This window comes from Juglans regia, chromosome 11 (genome assembly GCF_001411555.2).
Source record: "Juglans regia cultivar Chandler chromosome 11, Walnut 2.0, whole genome shotgun sequence".
Lineage (NCBI taxonomy): Eukaryota > Viridiplantae > Streptophyta > Magnoliopsida > Fagales > Juglandaceae > Juglans > Juglans regia.
Window position 1 is genome coordinate 31,659,806 of NC_049911.1, and position 23,926 is coordinate 31,683,731.

General features: G+C 38.5%; 3 protein-coding genes across 5 annotated transcripts; all 3 read left to right on the top strand.

Moving 5' to 3' along the window:
• The first annotated feature begins 585 nt into the window (after window positions 1–585).
• Window positions 586–8,007, top strand: LOC108984817. Of its 3 annotated transcripts, XM_018956883.2 has the most exons (6): window positions 586–1,752; window positions 3,492–3,633; window positions 3,710–5,132; window positions 5,244–5,809; window positions 6,989–7,325; window positions 7,651–8,007. In XM_018956883.2, the coding sequence occupies exons 1-5, from the start codon at window positions 728–730 to the stop codon at window positions 7,250–7,252; spliced, it is 3,420 nt and encodes a 1,139-aa protein (XP_018812428.2). In that variant the 5' UTR covers window positions 586–727; the 3' UTR covers window positions 7,253–7,325; window positions 7,651–8,007. The 3 variants fall into 3 exon arrangements, with proteins under 3 accessions (XP_018812428.2, XP_018812427.2, XP_018812426.2); XM_018956882.2 differs by having other exon boundaries at window positions 3,710–5,809; window positions 7,640–8,007; XM_018956881.2 differs by having other exon boundaries at window positions 3,710–5,809.
• Window positions 8,008–16,803: 8,796 nt separating this feature from the next.
• Window positions 16,804–20,918, top strand: LOC108984813 (5'-adenylylsulfate reductase-like 4). The gene is made up of 4 exons (XM_018956872.2): window positions 16,804–17,469; window positions 18,102–18,289; window positions 18,377–18,501; window positions 20,145–20,918. Exons 1-4 carry the CDS (start codon window positions 17,269–17,271, stop codon window positions 20,597–20,599), a joined length of 969 nt encoding a protein of 322 aa, XP_018812417.1. The 5' UTR covers window positions 16,804–17,268; the 3' UTR covers window positions 20,600–20,918.
• Window positions 20,744–23,708, top strand: LOC108984810. Its single transcript, XM_018956870.1, has 6 exons — window positions 20,744–20,761; window positions 21,229–21,738; window positions 22,300–22,380; window positions 22,473–22,615; window positions 23,242–23,374; window positions 23,667–23,708. The coding sequence occupies exons 1-6, from the start codon at window positions 20,744–20,746 to the stop codon at window positions 23,706–23,708; spliced, it is 927 nt and encodes a 308-aa protein (XP_018812415.1).
• Window positions 23,709–23,926: the final 218 nt, after the last annotated feature.

Consider the following 23,926-nt stretch of genomic DNA (forward strand, 5'->3'; position numbering starts at 1 on the left):
ATTAATTCGATAGAAAATGTTGATTAATCATTGTAATTAAATGATATTTACAGTCCTAAAATATGTAGTCATCACATACTCCATTTAAAAAAAAATGAATTGGACTCAATTCTGAATTGGTGGGTCAATTCATAAAATATTTAATTATAATGTGATCGAATTATGGTCTCTGTTCTAATAACATATTAAATACTGAAAACTGATTGAAATAGTTATGAATATGGAGGATACTATTGATTTAAAAAAAAAAATGAAATTGGGTCCTTCTATGGTCAGATATGAAGTACCGTAAATAAATTTATCCATTGCACCATATTTTAATTCGGTTGAACATAACCATAACAACGGAAGTATTATAAAGTAGAAAATAAGTTGCAATTTGATTTAAAAAGAAAAGGACAAAGTAATTTTGTTCGTGTATGGGCTGGGTTGAGAGCTAGCAATCGGGCTATAACTGAAAACATTACATTCGAGCCCAGGGCCAGTGGGCTGAGAATCCGAATCAGACTGTGCGAACATGGTGGCCTATATTATAACCCGCATAAAATAAATTGAAGTCCAAACTCCATGTCCACGTGCCGCTGTGCCGCCTAAATCTCATGAATGAACACATACCTCATCGGGTCACTGAATCACGCCTTCGCATCTCGTTCCCTCAACTGAATTCGCCCCCTGCCTGGCTCTATTTCCATCACTAGTCCAGAAACAGTTGCGCGCAACCAATGTCATGGCTTCCGCTTCCGTTGTGGAAAATCTCCGCCTCGAAGCCCTCCGTCTCGTCGACCTCCGTCTCCTCTCCCAACCGGAGCTCTACTCCCTCTCCCTCTGCTCCTCATCCTCCTCTTACACCTCCTTCTCCAACGACAACGACGACGTTTTGATCCCCAAAATTGACCGCTCCGTCTTCAACGAATCCGCTGGTAGCCGCAAGCAGACTTACTCTCGTCTCCGCCTTGCCCCTCGTAAGCCCCATTCCTCCTCTACCTCTGCCCCGACCCGTTCCTCCTCATCCTCCTTTTCCATTCCCCGCCAAATCCCCGAACCCCTTGACGAAGAAAACTCCCAAATCATTTCCATTCTTAAACAACTGTTCGCCGCAGAAACTCCCTCCACCGCCGATGCGGACAACCTTGTTTCTGTCCATGTAGAATTTGAAGAGTTATTGCCTGATTTATCGTGTGCGGGCTTGCAAAATGTCCCGGTTCAGGTTCTTTCTGGTGACAGTGGACTGGAGAAGCGGAAGCGGGGGCGGCCGCGGAAGGATGAGAATCGGATGATTGAGCGAAAGGTGGCACTGGAACGCAAAGCGGAGCCGAATTTTCCCGTCGATGCGGCTGCCACTGAGGGGGAAAATAAGCGAAAGCGAGGGCGACCGCGTAAGAACTTGAATCCAAAGATCGAGAGCGATCAGTCTGAGAGAAATATGGCTCTGCTGCGTGAGAATGTCGAAGAGAAGGAGGACAAGATGGTGATGGCGAGCAAAAAAGTGGATGTGACGGACGTGGCTGGGTTAGGTAATGTGGAGGATCCGTATGGCGAGGAGCTGAAGAGGAGGACGGAGGGTTTGCAGACCGAGGCGGAGTTGTTAGGGTTTTTGAGTGGGTTGAGTGGTGAGTGGTGGAAAAAGAGCAGGAAAAAGAGGATTGTGCTGGCTGGCGATTTCGGCCACGCGTTGCCCAAGGGATGGAGGCTCATGCTTTCTATCAAAAAGAGGGCCAGCCGTGTATGGTTGCATTGCCGCCGATACATAAGGTTTTCATAATCTCCTTGCTTTTCATTTTAGTTTAGTACTGTGGATGTATTAAATATTTTTCAGGATAAGAATATTTATTTAAGTATGGTGACAAGGTAATTTGAATTTAACTAATATGGATTCGATGTTTATGATTGCATCTATACACCTTTATGGGATTCTTGTGCTACATTTTGTGATATTCATACTTCATCCTTTTTTTTTTTTTTGATCGGTATTCATACTTCATCCATTTTACTTGTTAGAATTAAGGTTCTTTTATTTTTCGCGTCCTTATATTGGACTGTTACTATTTATCAGTTGTAATGCATTTTACTGACTCGGCATATATTCTTCTTTCCCTTCAATTCATTTATATTATTATTGAACGTGAAACCAAACATTGCGAAGAACACTTTACACATGGCCAATCTAATCCTTCAAACAAAATGTGGTTTTAACGAAATATCCCTGCATTTATTATTTTTTCATATATACAAAAACTTGCACAGCTTATTATCACGAAAACGTGCAAAGCTTATTATTATGCAGGTGATGAAGGACGGGAAACTCCGAATGACATTTAGCTAGTTTCTTTGAAATAGAAGAATGGTTGCAGGATTTTATAGAAAATCCAAAAACAACGTAATATAATTTAAAACAACACTCAATGGACCTCCTGACAATTGCCTAAATACATTTGATTTTTATTTTTTATTTTATTTTATATAAGTAAAAAGCTTATTAATACCAATAGGCGTAGTCAAGTACACTGGATGTATACAAGAGAAAAAGATACAAGGAACATTGGATTCTTTTTTATATAGACTTTAGGGTCTGTTTCAAATTTAGACAGTGGGATAATTGGCTTTGGACGATGGCATAATTGGAATAGGAAAAAATTCATTTTGTGAACGCAGGAAAATGGGATAGAAGAATTCTATCTGTTCTTTTGTTTTTGTCCTTTTTCTCTCCGATTACCCTAGGGTGTCCTAGGAAAAACTGAAAACCAAGGGCTTCTCAGTAGAATTAGGCTTGAACACAGTGCAATAGCATTTTCTTGATTTATGCAAGTTGTAAAGAAATTTAATCCATTAACAATTCTATTAATTAGAAATTTCAGATCTTTAGTTATTAATATAATCTGTGTACTTGAGCTATGCCTATTCTTATTAGAGTTATACTATTCTCAAGCTAGTGTGTAGAATACACCATTCACATCACTTATATTGTAAAATTTGATTTGTAAGATTCAAATTTTAAAATTTATTTTTCAAATCAAATTATGCCATGTGAACACTCTACTAGGTGTGCTTTACACACTGACATGAGAATATAATTTTTCTTCGATTAATATAATCTGTTTTTAAAAAAATATAGAAATTTCAGATTTTTTTCCACTACAGCACGATCAATTCTTTGTAATTAACGCAACTCAGCACCTCATATATTCAAAACTTCACCACTCAATCACCTACATGTACACATGGTCTTCATTAGTCTTGGGCCATTGAAAATATTTTCTTGCTCCACCATGGTATAAGTACAACATTAATTTCATTCTAGTTCCAGAACTTATGATGCACATAAAATAATGAAGTTAACGGATATTTGAAAAGCTGTACCATCAATCTTGCCTTCAAATGTTAAATTTTTTGTTGTTCTATGTGATACTTTGATTATGGTGCTTATTCTTGCATTCTTAGTTTTAATGGCTGTGTTCTTCTTACACAATTTTGCCTAATTCGGAACCATCCAGCCCTAATGGACGGCAGTTTGTGTCGTGCAAGGAAGTCTCTTCATACTTTCTCTCATCTTCTGGACTCCAAGATGCAAGTCAACCGATATCTGATCATACTGATGACAATTACCTGGTGGCCAGGGAAGCTGATCATGCAGACGTAAGTCAGTGTCTGGGATCATCATCTTACCGACTTTATATTTTATTTATATTTTTATTTACTAGGTTTGCAACAGGATGTTGATATTAACCTTGAAGATGGAAAGAATGCTGATGACCTCATTAGCTTACCACCACCCATGACTTCTATATTAACTGATAATGAGGAGCATGACACCATAAAGATGGGGGAGCCAAGGATTCAAACAGGGGAACTTTTCAAATGCCACAAATGCACCATGACATTTGATGAGAAAAATGATTTGGTGCACCATCTGGTATCATCTCACAGCGATACTGCAAATAGGTGTAAATCCAGTACATCTATAAGTGATAATTTAATAATTATAGGTGAAAAATATGAATGCCAGTTCTGTCATAAAATATTTGGTGAGAGGCATCTTTACAATGGCCATATTGGCATCCATATGGGGAACTATGAGAAGAGTGTCGAGGGTTCAGGAATTATCATGCAGAAGAGCACTGATCCTACTCCAACTGGAGTTCTGCCATCAACCGCAATGGTGCATGAATCGAGGGAAATTGACTGGGCAGAAACTTTCATTATCAAATCCGGTTTTGGTTGTAAGGCTGTAAAAGCAGATATTGCCATTGAGGCTTGCAGTGACAGAGATGACCAAGCATTAATCGAGGAACATAGTGAAAAGCCGGATAAAGTTTTCAGTATAAATAATGATAAATTGGGAAAGGTAGATGTGGTTACCATTGTTGCTAATAGATGTAATGCTGGTTTGGAAAATGAAACAGTTTCTACTAAGGAGAATAAAAGTGTTTGTGTATCTTCTGATAAAACAAATGTCTTCAATTGCATTCCCTGTGGAATTAATAACTGTGTTGCAGACAATAAAGGTTCTGAAAGCTGGTCGCTTGCTTCTCCCGTAAATGAGAGAACTTTTGTTGTTGAAAACAATGTTATTAAGGTATCTTTCCCATCAGTGGAGGAGCAAAAGCTGGAGATAGGCTCTGAAAGTGGTTTGAATCATAAGAATAAAACATGTAGTGGTGAAGATATCGAGTTTAAATGTTTTGCAAGCACAGTGGAAGATATGAAAGTTGATGATGGTTATAAATCTGAGAATAGTGAGTTAGTGTCTAGTTTTGGCAATCATGACGTTGGACTCGAGGATGTTTGTGCTACTGTTGATATCTCTGGGAATACTATAATTACAGTTGGTTTTGGGAGCAATCATGCTTCACAAAATGACAAGGCTGTGACCAGCACTAAGCAAGAAGGGAGTTCAGGAAGCTGTTTAGTTACTTCATCTTGGAATCACCAATATATTGTTGAAAATAATGCAAATAAGAGTTCCTGCTGCACAGTGGAGGCAGAGGCACCCTTTCAGGGAAAATCGTTTCATCACCATGAATTTGCCCCATCTCTTAATGAGCATGGATCTCATTTTAACAATAGGATGACTGAGGTTCCTACTGGTGCAGTGGAGGAGCTTAAGCCTGATGAAGTCAGAAACTGTAAGATTGGTGAGTTAAAATTTGCTTTTGACTGTAATGAAACTGAAGTTGATGTAGATACTACCGCTTGCAGTGGGCAGGAAAGATGTTTTAAAGGCTCTTTACTTGTTTCATCTGCAGATGAGCATAGATGTGTTTTTAAAAATAATATCTGCAGTAGCACAATGGAGGAGCTCAAACAGGACATGGGTTTGTCTGAAAGTGGCTTACATAGCCAGTTTGGCTATGAACAGAACCATGATAAAATAAATAATGTGAATAAGGTTTCATGTAGCTCAATAGAGGAGGCCGAGCATAAGAAGGTTAAGAGCTCTTGGAACACTAAGGCATTCCTTGCTTTTGGCACCCGGGCAGGAACGGATACAGATGTGAGAAGCACTATGTGGGGACAAAGTTCTGAAGGATCTTCCCTTGTTCTTTCTGGGGACAAACAAACATTTTCCTCTGATAATAAGGTGACTAGTGTTTGTAGTAGCACAGTGGGGGAGCATGAAAGATGTTCTGAAAATCTTAGGGATGGTGGGTCAATGATTGATCTTGGAAATCAGTCGCAATCAAATGAGGATATCATGGCAGAACTTTTGTGGAGAACCGCAGAGCAAAATGTCGGGCAGAATGGTTTAGCCAATATTTCATCTCCACTTGTGCAATCGTCAGGATGTTTTCCAAATTTAATGTCAAGCAAGGTATGAAAAAGTAACTACTTTAGCAGCAAGAGTTGGTTGTTGTGGATGAATATGGAACTGTTTGGATGTACGTAAGAGTAAACTACTTAATGCTTCAGTGAGGTCTTTTTAGCTATTCTTTGTCCCAGATTATTATGAACATGCCATAGTATTACTCATTTGCTATCAGTTTAAATATATATATATACATATATTAAAATGAAACGACTGAGATGTACCCTTTAGATTCACCAACTACCACCACCATCACAGAATAACCGACCATGTCTAATGCTACCAATATGACACACAAACCCGAATCAACTCCCTTCTTTTGAGAGAGAATCGGGACACAGGGATTTCCCATTCTCAATTTTCCCTATATCATCAGGTTTTACTGATTTTAGCTCGTGTTTCTTGCAGTCAAGCATGCCAATTGTTATATTTTCTTAAAGTACTACAATTGTATAATTTCTTTGATTCTCGATTTTGATGTTTTAGTAAATCCTTGTCTTTGTGCTAAGAAAATGTGAATTGAGAGGAGACATTAGTATCAAAGGTGGAAATAAGAGTGGGAGTAATGTGGTGTTGCTGAGAATGGAATTCAAGATTGCTCTCTGGTCCTGAAAAATCTGGCCATTTGACATGCGAGCAATCTCATGGCCAGTTCCCGAGTAAGCAATTCGGTGATGCAAATGTATGTGGCATTTGCCACGTTACAGTTGACACTGGGAGTAGATGCCACATCATTGTCATGTTCTATTCCGCATCATCATGTTTATCACCATGTGAGCAGTTTCTGTTTGTTGATTCCATGTCTGTCTGGTCACAGATAAATTGAATGATTTTAAGAAATTAAATTACTCAATTGACAGGGCTCGAATTATAGGTAGGCAATTAAATGTGTCAGAACCATTGAGGACCAGAAGCATGATTTTAACCTTCTAAATTTTGGTGATGTCCTACGGCATGAATACGATTATATGATGGTCTGTTTTAAATTTTTCTTGTTGCATAGCACAAAATTTCTATGTTTTTGGATATATTGTTTTTTATCTTTTCATGAAATCCCTGATCCATAGAATTAATTCTTTGCGTTCTCTTCTTTGGTGGTAAATATTTTATTGTTCATTTATAAACTTTTGCCATACTTTTCTAAATACTGAAACATGCATGCCTATCAACTACCTGACATTACAGGCAAGCTCTCATCCAGAGGAAGCGAGGGTTTTGTCATATGATGCAGAGATGGATCAAGGGTTTAATTCCTCTTATTGGCTTAAAAAGGAAGCTTTGCCTTCATTGCCAAAGATAGTGAATGGGCATCCGGTCAGGACTATGTGTGTCTGGTGTGCGGAAGAGTTTTATCTTGAATCTGTCAACTCTAGGATGCAATCAGGTTCGGTGGGTTTTATGTGTGCAGCCTGCAATGCTAAATTCTCTGGGCAATTCAATGTACTGTAGTTTTCAACATTTTCTCTGACCCCAGTAATTTGCTTCTCGCATAGCCACCTTCCTATCATGAACTAGCGATGAGGTAAATGTTACATCTAATTTTATGGATGCATTTGCTCTGTGTATCAAAGGATAGGTTTATCCTCTTAAAGGTCTTTTATTTTCTTAAGATACGTGTGTACTAGTACTGCTGCATTCTAATTGCTTTTTACATACTAACTGGATCAATGCAAATGCTACAATCAAAAATGTTGACAACGAAAGTTTCGATGACATAATATATATATATATATATATATATAACATTTTCTTCAGGGCTTGCGAGTTTGTATGTCTGGAGTTTCTTTTAGTAGATGATATTTTGATAAGGATGTTAATGCTGAATTACATTGATAGTTATTTTGCAGGTAATGTTGGAGACCGTTTGATTTGTCAGTTTACGCATGGAGGTCCTATCCAAGAGCCTGATTTTGCAACTCTGGTATGGTGCTCTTTTGTTTCTTGCTGGCGATCGCTTAGCTGGGAATTCATTTTCAATTTTCCCGTTGTGTCAAAATGATTGTTATTAGAATACTGACAAAAGATTTATGGGGTTCCTTTATTTCGAGGACCCACCATCTTTACACCCGCACAAGATAAAAATAGATTGCCAACAACTGTATGGTGAGTTGTATTGTGGACCGATCTTAGGAAAAGTTCTTGGATACTTTTTTGTTCTTAACTTGACCTCACCAATTCATCTACGTACAGGACCCTTTTCCCTATTTTCAATTTGCCTTTTTTACTTCGACTGAAAGACTCTGCGACCTTATTAAAAAATAGTAAATCTTCAAGATCGTATATAATCTTTATAGCCTAAAAAGGCGAGAGTTATTAGATTTTCAAGCTGGTGTGTAGAGCACATTATTTAAATAGTAAGATTTGATTCTTAAGATTTAAATTTTAAAAATTCGCTTCCTTCATGTTAGCACTTTACTATGTGTTACCTACACCGGCTTATATATCCCAGAAAATTTGACCCAGAAAATATGACCAGGATGATTTCTGCTTTTCCAAGAAACGTAGGAAATAGGATGATTTTCTTCTAGAAATGCGTTGGACTATATGCCAAAGATCTTAAAATGTGTTTATAGGGAAAATGGGTTTGTTTTCTGGCCATGGGCACAAGTTCAACTTGGGGTAAGAAGAACTTGAAATATAAGGCATTAATTACTGTGATTTAGTTATCAAGCTTTAGCATCGTGCATATCAAACATGGTGGCTTTAAACCCTGCAATATTTTCACACGAGTTTACTAATTGTTGAGGGTAGAGGCATATTTAGGGATGAGAGGACAGTTAGATTTTTGGAATCAATTCGAGCAGCTACTCGAAATTTTTTAATCTTTTTTAGTCAAAGCCTCGTAACTTTGTCTCTCTTTCCACGGCCTTAACATATTTTGCACTTCTCAAGCAATTCGTTAAAGTATTTCACTTGAAATGCATAGAGTAGTCGATCGTATGTTTTTTTTTTTTTCATGCTCTTGGAGCACTAGTAGTGGCCTAACTAAAGTTTGGCCAAATTTTAATTAGGAAAATTATTTTTATAAATTTAGTTAGTTACTTTTCAACAGTACCAAATAACAAACTCTTCAAATATATCACTATTCTATTAAAAATATTGATTTTGGCATTTTTATTTATTTTAATTCTAATTGGAATTGGAATATTTATTCATTATTAAAAAAATACAATTATTCCAATGGCTATAATTTTTTAACGATCATATTCTTCTAACGAATATATTTTTTCAACGGTCATATCTTTCCGACGGATATATTTTTTAAACCTTATTTTTTCGAACGACTATATTTATAACTATATTTCTGTAACTATATTTATAACTACATTTACAACTATATTTATGTAATGAATATATTTTGATAATGTCTATATTTCTCTAATGGTTATATTCTTCTACTATAAAACATAACATTTTCTCAACAATTTCATTCACTCCAAGTAGGGGTGGGCAGCGGGGGCGGGCGCTCCGCTTCCGCTTCCGCCCCGCCCCGCCCCCCGCATGGCGGGACGGGCAACCCCGCTCCGCCCATGCGGGGGCGGGGCCCCCCACCCCACATCTAGGGCCCCTAGCGGGGGCGGGTGGTTGGGAGGGCCCAACCCCACCCCGCGTTTCCCCTGCCCCCATTTTTTTATATATATATATTATTAAATATATATTTATATTTTAAAAATTGTGTATGTATAAATATATATTACAATTTGTTAGACTTTTTTACAAAATATGTATTGACAAATTTAAAAACTACATAGTTTAAAAATTAATACACTACAATTTACACAAAATATGCATTGATAAATTTAAAAATTACATAGTTTAAAAATTAATACACTACAATTTACACAAAATATGCACTAGTAAATTTAAGAATTACATAGTTTTTAAATTATAGTCATATTTATAAAATTTAAATTTATAATCTGGATCTAAAAATGTATTTTTAATTACTTTTGCACTTATAAATAATTTTTAAATAAAATAAAAGTAGTATTTTTTTTTAAGTAAAAAGAGGCGAGGCGAATTGAGAATCTGCTCTGCACCCCACCCATTGGGGCGGGGGACGGTGGTAAAAACCCCATGGGGCGGGGTACAGGGAAGGGGTGCTCCCGCCCCGTAGGGGGTGGGTAGCACCCCTAACTCCAAGTCAAGTTTTTCCTCTGCGAAATCTGTTCTTTTAATTTTCTCTCAATGTATTATTCGTTTTTTTACAAAATGATACTTATCGATTCAGATTCCGACGAAGAATTTGAGATAGCAACCCAACTTGATCTGGAAGGAGAAGGATTAAGTTCATGTGGCTCTTCTTGAAATTCATGTAGATTCATCAGGCGCGATCGATTGCAAGCCCATCAAAATTTTTTTCGAGACTATTTTGCCGATCCTTCAATCTATCCTCACAAATACTTTTGAATTAGTCGTTTTCTATTTTTTCGTATCCAAGCTGCGGTAGAAGCATATGAATCTTATTTTGTCTAAAGACAAGATGGTTTTGGAAGACTTGGTTTTTTTTCCCTTCAAAAGATTATAACTGCTCTGAAGATGTTTGCATATGTTGTCATGATTGATTTTATGGATGAATACTTGAGATTGGAGATTTTTGCATTAAGAAGCCTAAAATTTATTGTCAAAGCAGTTGTTTCAATTTTTTCTGAAGAGTACTTAAGGAAACCAACAATTTTTTGTCAAAGCAATTGTTTCAATTTTTTATGGTTGTTTAATTTTATGGTTGTACAAGAAAATCATCCTAAATGCTTGAACTCAGATCAATCTCTTATTCTATTATGAGTTCATTGGTTTCACTATATCTTTAATCAGACAAATTAATGTTGAAAGTTCCCTCTTAGGGCAATTGTCAAGACTTCAAGCACATAACACTAGAGAAATAGATTTTGCGTGAAAGGAAATTCCCTCTGTTTAACCCCATCAACACCCAAATCTGAAATCAACCTTAAAACCTTGAAACAACAATAAAATAGAATGAACAAATCAAATAAAAAAATCCCAAATCAGAAACCACAGGAGATAGATGAGGATTTCCCAAAAAAAAAGAACCAAAAAAGAGAAAAAAGAAAGAAAGAGGGAGGCGACGATGACATATATATCTTAAAGCATCAAACATATAAATATATATATTTCTCTCTTAAAGCAACTCTTGGTTCTTGTTTAGAAAAAGTTCTCGATATCCAATCTTGCAAATTCAATGTTCGAACCCAAAATAAAAGCCATTGAGCCCGAGTCCCACTTCACAGAACTATTGAAACCCACAATAGAATGAACAAATCAAATAAAATGTTAGACCAATCACTTATGGACATTCCACACATGTAGCCGACACTCTTGGACTGCCCAAACTTGTAGCTGCAGATCAATCTTCTCTAGGATCCAAGTGATCAACGTAGTCAATAGTTTCCTGAATTTATTCTTTCCTTGTATCATGCTAATAGTCTGATTTCCATCCTGATTTTCATACTGTATATTTCCATACTTATCCGTGTAAAGCTGTAATATTTTCTTTCCATATTTATCTGTACATTGAATTATTTAATAGTGAATCAAGTCATAGCAGAGGCTAAGTTTGTCTCTCTGTTTTTCACCATTGTCTATTAAGTTCTTACATGGTATCAGCCCGGTAAGGCTCACGCCCAACAACAACGTTCCTATACCCAACTTCCGCACAAAAATAACCAAACTTCATGGCTTCTTCCCTTCAAACTTCACCTCAGTTTCCGAAACTGGATGGCCCCAATTATGTTACCTGGCGGATCCAGTTTCTTGTCTTCCTCAAGAGCCACGACATGGTTGGACTCGTTGATGGTACCAACCTTGCTCCACCTAAAACTTTGCCTGACGGACCTCCGAATCCTGATTATACTCGCTGGTCCAAACAGGATAATTGTGTTCTCAGCTGGCTTTATGCTTTTATTACTGAGAAACTTGTCTCTACCGTCCTTAATCTGGAGACTTCCAAACAAGTTTGGGACGCTCTTCAAACGCGTTTCTCTTCGGCATCGCGCTCTCGGGTTGCCTTTCTCAAAAGACAGCTTCAAACAATTTCTCAAGGAACTCGCTCCTGCCTCTCTTACGTTGAAAAGGCCAAGCTACTTTCGGATCAACTGTCTGCTGTTGGTAAACCCGTGAATGAGCAAGACCTCATCACTTACCACTTGAGTGGACTCGAGCCGCAGTTCATGCCATTTGTCACTGCTTTTACCTTTGCAATCAGGGACAAGGACTTCTCTCTGGATGATTTTCAGACCGAACTCTTAAACTTTGAGACGTTAATGGAGGTCTCTAGCCCCCCTGTTCCCCCTGAAAACAGCTTTGCCTTTGCTGCCAATTACTCCAAGACAACGGCGCAAAAGAAAAATAATAAAGGCCCACCTTTTTCATCCCAGAACTGGTCGCCTATACCAACTACTCGTCCTCTACCTCATGTAGGGTCCTCTAGCACCAGGTCAGATGCACCTACCTCTGGAGACAACAGACCCGTTTGTCAAATCTGCACTAAAAAGGGGCACATGGCCCTCGACTGCTATAATCGCTTTAATTTCTCCTATCAAGGCCGCTTACCCCCATCAGATATTGCTGCGATGGCTGCTGAAGGTAATACTTCTTATGCTCAACAGGTATGGTATGCAAACAGTGGGGCCAATGCCTACATCACCAATAATACGACAAACCTCACTACCGCACAACCTTATGAAGGAGAAGAGACTATCACAGTTGGAAATGGCTCAGGTTTGGTGATTCAAAATATGGGTACCACATCGCTTACTTCACATCATTCCAACTTTACTCTATCCAATGTTCTTCATTGTCCAAATGCTTCCGCAAATTTAATCTCTATCAATCAATTTTGTTTGGATAATGATTGCTATTTTATACTGACTGGAAATGATTTTTCTGTGAAGGAGAACAACAAGGGGTGACTACTACTCCAAGGGCAAGTTAAGAACGGACTCTATCCAATTGCAGGCAATAAATCTTGTTCAAATAAAATTTCTTGTTTTGCGGCTCAAGTCGGTGTGTCCACCACTCTTGACACATGGCATGATCGACTTGGCCACCTGTCTCAAACTGTTTTAAATAAATTGGTTAATTCCAAACATTTAGATGTCTCTACATCAAATAAATTAAGATTTTGTTCGTCATGTCCTTTGGGGAAATCCAAACAATTACTGTTTAGTGACTCAACTCGTCAAACAACTCGTCCTTTAGCTCTTATTCATTCCGATGTATGGACATCTCCTATGTATTCGGTTGGTGGATCGAAATATTATGTTATTTTTGTTGACGACTTTTCTCGTTTTACTTGGCTATATCCCATTAAATTTAAACATGAGGTTTTGCCTATTTTTAAACAATTTAAAACTCTAGTGGAAAATGTCTTTTCTTGTAAAATTCAACAATTACAAACTGATAATGGTGGTGAATTTACCTCCACCATTTTTAAATATTTTTTACAAGAAAATGGCATATTCCATCGATTAACATGCCCTCATACCTCCCAACAAAACGGGATAGCCGAACGTAAACATCGTCACATCGTTGAAACCGGCTTAACTCTTCTTGCTCGATCCCACCTTCCTCACATCTGTTTATCTTATAAATCGACTTCCCACCAAAGTCTTGCATCACTTGACACCTTTTTACATGCTCCATAAAAAGGTTCCAAAATACTCACATCTTAAAATTTTTGGCTCGGCATGTTTTCCTTTACTTCGACCCTATGACACTCACAAACTCTCTTTTCGTAGTAAAGAATGCATTTTTCTAGGATATCCCAGTCAACAACGTGGGTATCGGTGCCTTGACTATGCCACTGGTCGTGTCTATGTCTCTCGAAATGTCCTCTTTAATGAACAAGAGTTTCCTGCAGCACGTGATAGTGTCTTCTATTCTCCTGCCTCAACGAGTACGGTCTCCCCAGGTACGTCTTCTTCTCTATTTTCATTTCCCCCATTGCCAACCCAAATCCCTCCCACTACTGAAACTAATCTCGACGTTCCCTCCTCCGAAAACCCAGATCCATCTCCTATGCCTGCATCTACGGACCATTCACTCAAAAATCCCGAGATTCCCATCATCGATCTTCCTATCACGACTTCCCCACCTCCCTCCATTCCGTCAGTCTCTACCCTGTCCAATAGTCAAACCCATACCAATAATCGCGTCACAACCCGATCCATGACCGGTAACTCAAAACCCAAAGCTTTCCCAGATTTTATCTCTCAATACTCGACTCGGCATCCCCTGCAGGTACTCTCCACGATAGTCACCGAAACTGAGCCCTCCACTTACACACAAGCAGCCTCTTCTCTTCAATGGCGTGCCGCAATGAGCTCTGAGTTTGACGCGTTACTGGCGAATGGGACTTGGTCACTCTGCCCTCGTCCACCTGGTAAGCATGTTGTTAGAAATAAATGGGTCTTTAAGATCAAAAGACTCTCTGATGGTCGGATTGAGCGCTAGAAAGCGCGTCTCGTTGCCAAGGGGTTTGATCAACAATATGGCATTGACTATGCCGAAACCTTTTCACCCGTAGTAAAACACACAACTGTCCGAATGGTTCATGCCTTAGCAGTCTCTTTTAACTGGAATATCCGTCAGTTAGATATTTCCAACGCTTTTTTGCATGGGTTTTTGGATGAAGAGGTATTTATGGAACAACCTCAGGGGTTTATTGATGAGAATTACCCAGATTATGTGTGCTGTTTGCACAAGTCTCTGTACGGCCTCAAACAAGCACCGCGTGCTTGGTTTCGCCGTCTCTCTCAATTTCTGTTAGAATATGGTTTTAATGAGTCCACTGCTGATTACTCACTGTTTATATATGCTACTGATTCAGTAAAATTATATGTGTTAGTTTATGTTGACGACATCCTTGTCACTGGTTCTAGCACAGATGCTGTTGATTTATTTATTTTATCTCTCAAGGATTCCTTTCTTGTTAAATATCTGGGTGAGCTGAGTTTTTTCCTAGGCGTCGAGGCTAGTCGTGATCAACATGGCCTACACCTTTGCCAAACCCGTTATATCACTGATTTGCTTGAGAGCACCAAGATGGTGGGTGCTAAACCTCTCAATTGTCCTTCCACATCTGGACCAAAACTCTCTTCCACCGAAGGTGAGCTCTTATCTGATCCTACTGAGTATCGCCGTGTAGTCGGGGCTCTTCAATATTGCACAATTTCACGCCCCGACATTGCATATGCTGTCAATCAATTGTGCCAATTTATGCATCATCCCCGTGAATCCCATTGGATTGCTGTCAAGAGAGTACTTCGCTATCTTAAGGGTAGTATTGACTATGGTCTCTATTTCTCTCCCGGTGCTATAAACTTATAAGCTTACTGTGACTTTGATTGGGCTGGCAATCCGGATGATCGTCGTAGCACAATCGGGTATGGTGTATTTCTTGGCCCAAATCTCATCACCTGGACAGCCAAGAAACAACCCATTGTATCCAAAAGTAGCACGGATGCGGAATACCGCAGTTTGGCCATCACAACTGCCGAATTATATTGGATTCGTATGCTGATGAAGGAGCTTGGTGTACTCCTACCCTCCACTCCAACTATTTGGTGTGACAATATTGGAGCAATTGCTTTAGCCTCAAATCCGGTGTTTCATGCTCGCACCAAACATGTGGAAGTTGACTATCACTTCATATGGGAAAAAGTCCTCAACAAAGACATTCAAGTGAAGCATATTTCTACCAAGGATCAAATTGCCGATATTTTCACCAAGGGACACACTGCCTCTCGGTTTGCTTTCCTAAGGTCCAAATTAATGGTGATCTTAATCCCCATCACTTTGAGGGGGGGTGTTAGACCAATCACTTATGGACATTCCACACATGTAGCCGACCTCTTGGACTGCCCAAACTTGTAGCTGCAGATCAATCTTCTCCAGGATCCAAGTGATTAACGTAGTCAATAGTTTCCTGAATCTATTCTTTCCTTGTATTATGCTAATAGTCTGATTTCCATCCTGATTTTCATACTGTATATTTCCATACTTATCCGTGTAAAGCTATAATATTTTCTTTCCATATTTATCTGTACATTGAATTATTTAATAGTGAATCAAGTCATAGCAGAGGCTCTGTTTTTCACCATTGTCTATTAAGTTCTTACATAAAAAATCCAAAATCATAAACCACGAGTGATAGACAAAGATTTCACAAAAAAGAATAGAAAAAGGCGAGAAAGAAAAAAAGGAGGTTAGCGTGGGCTTACTGGAAGTGCTGATGGCAGCTGGCTTGCTGATGGCTTGATGAACGGGCTGCGTCGAAGTTGACGTTTTTTTTTGAATGGTGTTGATTTTTCTTGCAGTTTTTGTTTGCCGCGCGATAAAGATTTGCCGGGATGGAATGTTTTATGTCTAAAATATAATTTGGCCTACAATTTAGGCTGGCCAAATTTGGTGACTTTAGTATTGGTTAAAGATACTGTAGATTTACTGAGTTTGATGTAGATAAAATTTATACAACTTAGTTAAATTTTGATTATAGCCATCTCACTACTGATGCTCTTTTAGCAACACATTTTTTCTTTACATCCGGGATAGTGCTATGCGAAAAATTGTAAATTTATTTCTTGAAATAATACTTTTACAAAACATGCAAATTCCTGGTTTAAAGGGGAAAAAAAAAAAAAGTTTTTCAGTAAGCATTCGCAGTTAGATACAAACCAACATATGTGCATAGTTTTTAGTTCTTTTGTGGTTTTGTTTTTCATCTTGAATTCTATCTACTCTTAATTATATCAATTCATATTTCATATTTTTTAAGTAATTAATTTATTTATAGAATATTATATTTATAAATTGATTCTGTTATAAAGATAAAAATTCAGGAATAGTAAACTCAAAATTAGAAAATGTACACGTCACTTTTTCGTTCTCTTTTTTTCTTCGGCTTTTCAAAATTAAATCAAACAGCTAAAAAAACATTGGCCAATAGCAAGGAAGCTTACCCACCCACTCTCATGCACACATACGGATCAGAGACAGCCACCAGCGCATCTTGCCCTCTCTTCCTTCTCCCAGAGCCAAAACCAGACGATCTTCCCTCCGATTCCGATTCCGATTCCGATTCCGATTCTCCAAATAAATCGATCAGCATAATTCATTTTTAATTACATCCTTTTTGAACAAATTATAAAGCTGTTTTTTCAAAGCTTGAAATATCCAATTTTTATTTTTCTCCAATAATGTTTTTTTAGCAAATAAATAAATAAATAAATAAATACCCGCGAATGAACGAGTCGTGACTCTCCTTTTCCTTTCCCTCAGTCCCAACCCCACCCCCTCGCTAAGATGCGCCCCGGGTTCGCTCCCCACACCCTTCATTTTCCTTCTGTTCCATACCTTGACTTTTTCCCTTTTCTTTTTTTCCCCTTTTAATCTAATTTTGGGAGAATAAATTTTGCTGATACCTAGGGTTATTGTTCTTCCTGGGGATGGGGGGTTTGGGAACGGGGATCGTCGTGGCGTTGCTGCTTTGGGTGAGGTTTACTTGCGCTGCCGAACCGTCGAGGGCTTCGTCTTCGAGCACCCTTTGTCCCGTGGAGTCCGCTTCCGATTCGATCTTAGGGTTCCGGCTTTGGAATTGTCCTTTACACGGTGATTCTGGATCCCCTGGTCTTGTTGCAGTTACCGTGGTACGTGTCCTCCTTTCCTTTTAATAATCTTTTTTTTTTAAAATTCTCTGGCGTGGTGTTTTTAGGCGAAATGTGCTCTGTGCTTTGTTTGTGCTAGTTGGGAATTTATACTGGGAATTGTTTGAGACTGCTGGAAGTCGAAGGGTTGCGAAATTATGAAGCATTGCAACCCTTTTGTTTTGCATTCTCGAAATATTGTTATTGCTTACTGCTCAAGATACTAAGATAAAATGTTCTCAGTGCTAATTGAGCTGTATCTGAGCCAGAAAAACGCCTTGGGTGTTGCTCAAGATACCTTTTGTGTGGAATCCCTCCTTAGCTCCTGTTTCTCTCATCCAAATTGTTTGTGAGTTTCTTGGGCCGAAAATCATGGTAATTTAAAAAATTCAGTATGAAATTGAGTAGATGTCGATTTGTGATTCAAAGCAACTTTATTTTGGGTAATAGGAAGGCTAACAATCACTATTACGATAAGAATCAAGAAGTTGATTTGCTTTTATTTGGATCGCCACTGAAATGGAGAAATTGTGGAAGTTAGCAACATTGCGTAGCTTTTATAAATATTTTTAGCTGTGCATCTGTAAACCTGTTAATATGATCCTAAAGGGAATTTACACTTTGTTACTGGAAAGGGAGATGAGGTTTCACTTCAAAGGGCATTAAATATGGTTCACACAAAGGGTCATCAATACGTGGCTGTGCTCTTCTATGCATCTTGGTGCCCGTTCTCCAGGACTTTCTGGCCAAGCTTTTCCATCCTGTCTTCTTTGTATCCCTCCATCCCTCATTTTGCAATTGAAGAATCAACTGTCAGGCCTAGGTTTGTATATCACTGTTTTTCTTTTTGGTTTTCATTTAGCAATTATCCTGTTGACAGTTGAGAATAACGCTGGCTAAGTACATGCAGCATACTTTCAAAGTATGGAGTTCATGGGTTTCCTACCCTTTTCCTTTTGAACTCCACAATGCGTGTCCGCTATCTTGGCTCCCGGACCCTCAGTTCTCTTGCTGCTTTCTACGGCGATGTGACTGGTGAGCAATTTCATTTGGAACTTATTTACTATAGGCTTCTGTTTTTAATGCCCAACTAACCTGTGTCTATGATAATTGATATAGCTAGTTGTAGAGAAGAATGGGCTAAAAGAATTAGAGGCTGCTGCTTTTGTGGATGTTGAAGAGAAAATTTTATTTTTGCAAGTAAATGTGTCCTTGCTTATGTGATTGATAGATTATTGCCATTGCCATATTTTATTCTTTTGGATAAGTAAGAAGAATTTATTAATCCACATAATTAGGCATTGCCCAAGTACACAAGTATACAAGAGAAGAACAACTGATTACAAGCTAAGAGCTGTGGAAAAGAGCATGAAAGTTATCAAAACTAGTCCCATCCAATACAATAGTTGAAGCCCAAAATAACAAACAACATATGAAAGAAAAAATCTCTAAACCCTCCAACTGAACGTTCTCTATTGTCAAAACGGTGACCATTCCTCTCATTCCAAGTACACCTCATAAGACATAATGGCACCATCTTCCAAACAGCCGCAATTTGACGATTGATCTGGATTCCTCTCCAACAAGCCAAAAGATTCACCACCCTCCCGGGTCAAGTGGTAAAGGCCTTGGTCTTGGTGGTGTACTCCCTCCAGGTCTAAGGTTCAAATCCTCTCGAGTGAAAAACAATTCTTAGGGGCTATTGGTCTGGGGGAATTTTCTCCTTCAATTACTCGAAATGCACTTGGGGGAAACTTCTTGGTAAGAGTCCATGCACCCCTGGGATTAGTCAGGCCGTTGTTCCCGGACACCCTGTGCCAATAATAATAATAATAATAAAAAGATTCACCACCCTCCTAGGCATCACCCCTGCAATGCCAAGCCTAACAAAAATTTCATTCCATAAATCCTTAACCACATCATAGTGAAGAAAAAGATGGTCTACTGATTCTCCATTTCTTTTGCACATAAAACACCAGTACATTATAATAATACTGCGCTTTCTCAACTTGTCCATAGTCAGATTTTTCCCATGAGAAGCCAACTAGCCAAAGAAAGCGACCTTGAGAGGCACTTTGCTTCTCCAAATCCTCTTCCAAGGGAAATCAGTAGAAGGATGGATCGACATGACCTTATACAAAGATTTGACCAAAAAATTCTGATCCTTTTCCATTGACATGTTACTTGACTTTTCGTAATTTTACTATGATATGAACCTTTTTGAATTGATATTTGTGATTTTTTCTGTTTTGGTTAATGGAAGTTTTGGTTATGCCTCTACATGGGCAAACTAGATTTAACATCTCTCCTTATTTATTCCTCACTTTGTTGGAAAAAGTATGTTAACACGGGCATGGGAAAGTATTTTTTTAATTGACACAGGGTGTCTGGGAATAGCGTCCTGACTAATTCTGGTTGCTAAGAGTAGTTTGGTTCATCCCATGCGGTTGTCTACCAGTAATGCAAAAATGTTTGTTCTTTTCTCTCATTTATTATTTTTTCATCAATAAAATCCTTTTTACTTATCAGAAAAAGAAAAAAGAAAATTGCATCTGCGAGCAGAATAATGCATCCTTAACTTCATTTCCTCTGCTGTTCTTTATTGAGTTGCACGTCTGTCTTCCTTGCATGCATTTGATTGCATGGTCTTACTAAACTTTCTTCTGTGCAATATTTAGGCATTAAGACTGCATCCTTGGATCAAATATCCATAGAAAATATTGGATGTCTGTCAAATCATGAGAAGCACGATAACACCGAGCAGGAAAGCTGTCCATTCTCGTGGGCAAGATCACCAGAGAAATTGCTTCGGCAGGAGACATATTTGGCTTTGGCCACCACATTTGTGCTTCTGAGATTGCTATATTTCTCTTTTCCTACTGTACTTCTTTGTGCTCGGTATGCTTGGAGAAGGCACATTCGAAATGTAAGATTAGGGGGTTTGTGGGAGCATCCTCTGGCCTATCTGAGGCGAGCAATACAGTTATTCAATTCTCTAAACGAGCCTTGCAAGAGAAGCAATTTACAGGAAGGGGCAATGAATGCCAGGGCCTGGGCTTCCAAGTCCCTAGCCACAGTCTCTATTGGGGATGCAGGTAACAGCCGGGGTTTGCCTGGAGGTGAATGTCACTGACCTCTTCAATATTACTGGATTAGAGAGGAAAATTCCCCACCCCCCCATTAAACGTTTTGGCTTCAGAATCTGTTTGCCAGAAGCTCGCACCTTTTGCTTTGGATAATCCTCACGACACCGATAATTAGAGTTCGGCTGGATTGAATGTATTGTGGAGAAGCTGTAATATTTTTACTATATTTTGATGTTGTAGCTGTCCATTTCTCGTTAGCTACGATTTATTGACTAGTGAAAAAGCAATATTCTTAGACTTCTATTTGTGAATAGTTCTATTTTAATAGACTCAACATCTAATTTTGTATTCTTCAATTGTTCGAAAGCCATGTCTTTATGTTTGTTGAACTTCAAAAGTTTATTATTATTATTATTATTATTATGTTTGTTGAGTATGCATGATCCAATTCTAGAGGCGGTTTAAGATTGGACAGATTTTTAGTATCATCGTCATGGGAAGCTAGCTATCCGAAGTTGTGCCAAAAACGATTTCCAAGGGTAGGATCGGACCACTTTCTTATTATTTTTGAGTGTGGAGGTATTCATTAGGGCAAACGGTATTTAAGTTTGAGAATATTTGGCTAGAAGTGGAGGGCTTCGTTGATAAGATAAAAAGTTGTTGGCTGTTGTATCAGTTTGAGTGGACTCCTAGTTTTGTTTTGGCTAGTAAACTCAAAGTTTTAAAAGCTGATTTGAAGATATGGAATAAGGAGGCTTTTGGGAATGTTGAGCGGCAGAAAAAAGTCATTTGGGATGAGCTTCAATCCTTGGAAGCTGATGGGGATAGTGAGGGGAGTTTGTCTAGGAAGAATGAAGTAAAAATAGAACTTGGGAGAGTTCTTTTGAGGGAAGAAATATCATGGAGGCAAAAGTTGAGAGTTCTTTGGCTTGAAGAGGGAGATAAGTGTACTAGCTTCTTTCATAAAATAGCTAATTCTCATAGACGTAACAATGCTATTGAGATATTAAGAACTGGAAATAATCTGCTATCCTCACCTGCCGAGATCCAAGAGCATGTTGTGCAGTTTTTTAGTTCTCTCCTAAGTGAGACGGAAGCTTGGAGACCTAAGATTGATGGATTGAACTTTGCAGTGGTAGATGAATTTTTAGCAAGTTGGCTTGAAAGGCCTTTTGAAGAGCTTGAGGTGCATCGGGTGGTTTGTGGAATGAGGAGAGATAAAGCTCCCGGGTGTGATGTGTTTTCTATGACATTCTTCCAAGATTGTTGAGAGATTGTGCGGGAGGATGTGATGAAGGTGTTTTATGAATTTTATGAGTTTCAAAAGTTTGAGAAGACTTTAAATGCCACTTTTATTGCCTTGATCCCAAAGAGAGTGGGTGCTTCGGAGTTGAAGGAGTTTCGTCCAATCAGTTTGGTAAGCAGCGTCTATAAGATTATTTCAAAGGTGTTAGCAAATAGAATGAGCAAAGTGATGGGGAAGATCATTTCTAAATCTCAAAACGCCTTTGTTAGAGGACGACAAATCATAGATTCAGTGTTGATTGCAAATGAATGTATAGATAGTCGCATGCGAGAAAGGGCTCTGGGGGTCCTTTGTAAGTTGGACATGGAAAAAAACATACGATCATGTAAACTAGAATTTCTTTTGTACATGCTTAGAAGATGTGGCTTTGGAGACAAGTGGTGTGGTTGGATAAGCCATTGTATTTCAATTGTCTGTTTTTCTGTGCTTGTTAATGGGCAGCCTTGTGGGTTTTTTGTAAGTTCAAGAGGTTTGAAGCAGGGGGATCCCTTATCTCCCTTCCTATTTGATATTGTTATGAAGGTATTGAGTTGTATGGTGGAGGCAATGGTAGGAGCAGACTTTATCTAATATCACACTTGCTTTTTGCTGATAATACCCTTATTTTTTGTAAGGCTGTTGGGGAACAAATTCAAGTTTTGAGGGCTGTCCTGTTGTGTTTTCAAGCCATATCCGAACTAAAAGTGAACTTGAGTAAATCAGAGTTGGTACCGGTGGGAGAAGTTCATGACATTCATCACTTGGCAGAATTTCCGGGGTGCAAAGTTGCTTTTCTTCCCATAAAATACTTGGGACTATCGCTAGGGGTATCTTTTAAGGCCAAACACATTTGGGATTGGGTGATCGAAAAGATAGAGAGGAAGTTAGCAACATGGAAAATGACATATTTATTTAAAGGGGGCAGGATTAATCTTATAAAGAGTACTCTCTCTAATATCCCTACCTACTTCATTTCTTTATTCCCTTTACTAGTTGGCGTGGCCAATCGAATTGAAAATTTGTATAGAGAATTTTTGTGGGGAGACATGGGAGAGGAGACTAAAACTCTCCTAGTGAGTTAGAAAAAAATTTGTTGCCTGATTGTTGATAGAGGTTTGGGTATTCATAGCTTATGTAGTTTTAATAAGGCGTTGTTGGGGAAGTGGCTATGGAGATAACATGGGGAAGAGGAAGCATTGTGGAGGGGGTTGATCAATCGAAAGTATGGTAGTGATTGGGGAGGTTGATGCACCAAGGAATGTAGGGGTTCGTATAGAGTGAGTTTATGGAAGTTTATTATGAAAGGTTGGGATTGTTTCTTGAAACAAGTTAACTTTACGATTGGTGATGGTTCAAAAATCATATTCTGGTCTGATGTTTGGTGTGGGATACTGAATTGTTTAGAGCCTTTCCGGTTGTCTTCAGATTGGCAAATAATAAGCAAGCTTTAGTTTCAGAGTTGATGAGTTTTTCCAATGGAGTGGTGCTTTGGGATATAAGTTTCTCCATATCTGCCCAGTATTTGGAAGTAGAGCAGGTTACTGATTTTTTCAGATTTTTGTATTCAGTGGAGATAAGAAGATAGGGCAGTGACCAACTATATTGGAGACAAACAGCCTCTAAAAAGTTTACAGTTCGGTCATACTATAAGGTGATACTAAATTAGCACCATATTTGCTTTCCTTGGAAGAGGATTTGGAAGGCTCATGTTCTGACAATGGTGGCTTTTTTTGTATGGATAGCAGCAATATGGAATATTCAGACTATAGATAACTTGAGGAAGCATGTAAATTTGTAATGATTGTTTTTGATTGGTGCTTTATGTGTAGGAAATAAGCAGGATTAGTGAATCATCTACTCCTTCATTGTGAAATGGCTAAAGTGATGTGGGATGTAGTGTTTGGAAATGTTGGGTTAAGTTGGATTATGTCAAAAGCAGTGGACGATTTTCTAGCAAGCTGGACCAACTTTCAAATGCATACTTGTTCCCAAGTGGCAGCCGCATGGAAAATGATGCTTTTGTATATTATGTGGTGTATTTAGTTGGAAAGAAACGATAGGTGCTTTAATGATAGGGAACACAATATAG

Bases quoted from the DNA above. Each gene is read 5' to 3' on its own strand.
- LOC108984817 (XM_018956882.2), top strand. From the start codon at position 728: ATGGCTTCCGCTTCCGTTGTGGAAAATCTCCGCCTCGAAGCCCTCCGT. The intron at 1,753-3,491 runs GTTTTCATAATC...GGAACCATCCAG, and splicing joins CATTGCCGCCGATACATAAG to CCCTAATGGACGGCAGTTTG. The intron at 3,634-3,709 runs GTAAGTCAGTGT...GGTTTGCAACAG, and splicing joins GGGAAGCTGATCATGCAGAC to GATGTTGATATTAACCTTGA.
- LOC108984813 (XM_018956872.2), top strand. From the start codon at position 17,269: ATGGGGGGTTTGGGAACGGGGATCGTCGTGGCGTTGCTGCTTTGGGTG. The intron at 17,470-18,101 runs GTACGTGTCCTC...GTTACTGGAAAG, and splicing joins GTCTTGTTGCAGTTACCGTG to GGAGATGAGGTTTCACTTCA. The intron at 18,290-18,376 runs GTTTGTATATCA...AAGTACATGCAG, and splicing joins GAATCAACTGTCAGGCCTAG to CATACTTTCAAAGTATGGAG.
- LOC108984810 (XM_018956870.1), top strand. The intron at 21,739-22,299 runs GTGCATCGGGTG...GTTAATGGGCAG, and splicing joins GGCCTTTTGAAGAGCTTGAG to CCTTGTGGGTTTTTTGTAAG. The intron at 22,616-23,241 runs GTGCAAAGTTGC...TGAATTGTTTAG, and splicing joins CACTTGGCAGAATTTCCGGG to AGCCTTTCCGGTTGTCTTCA.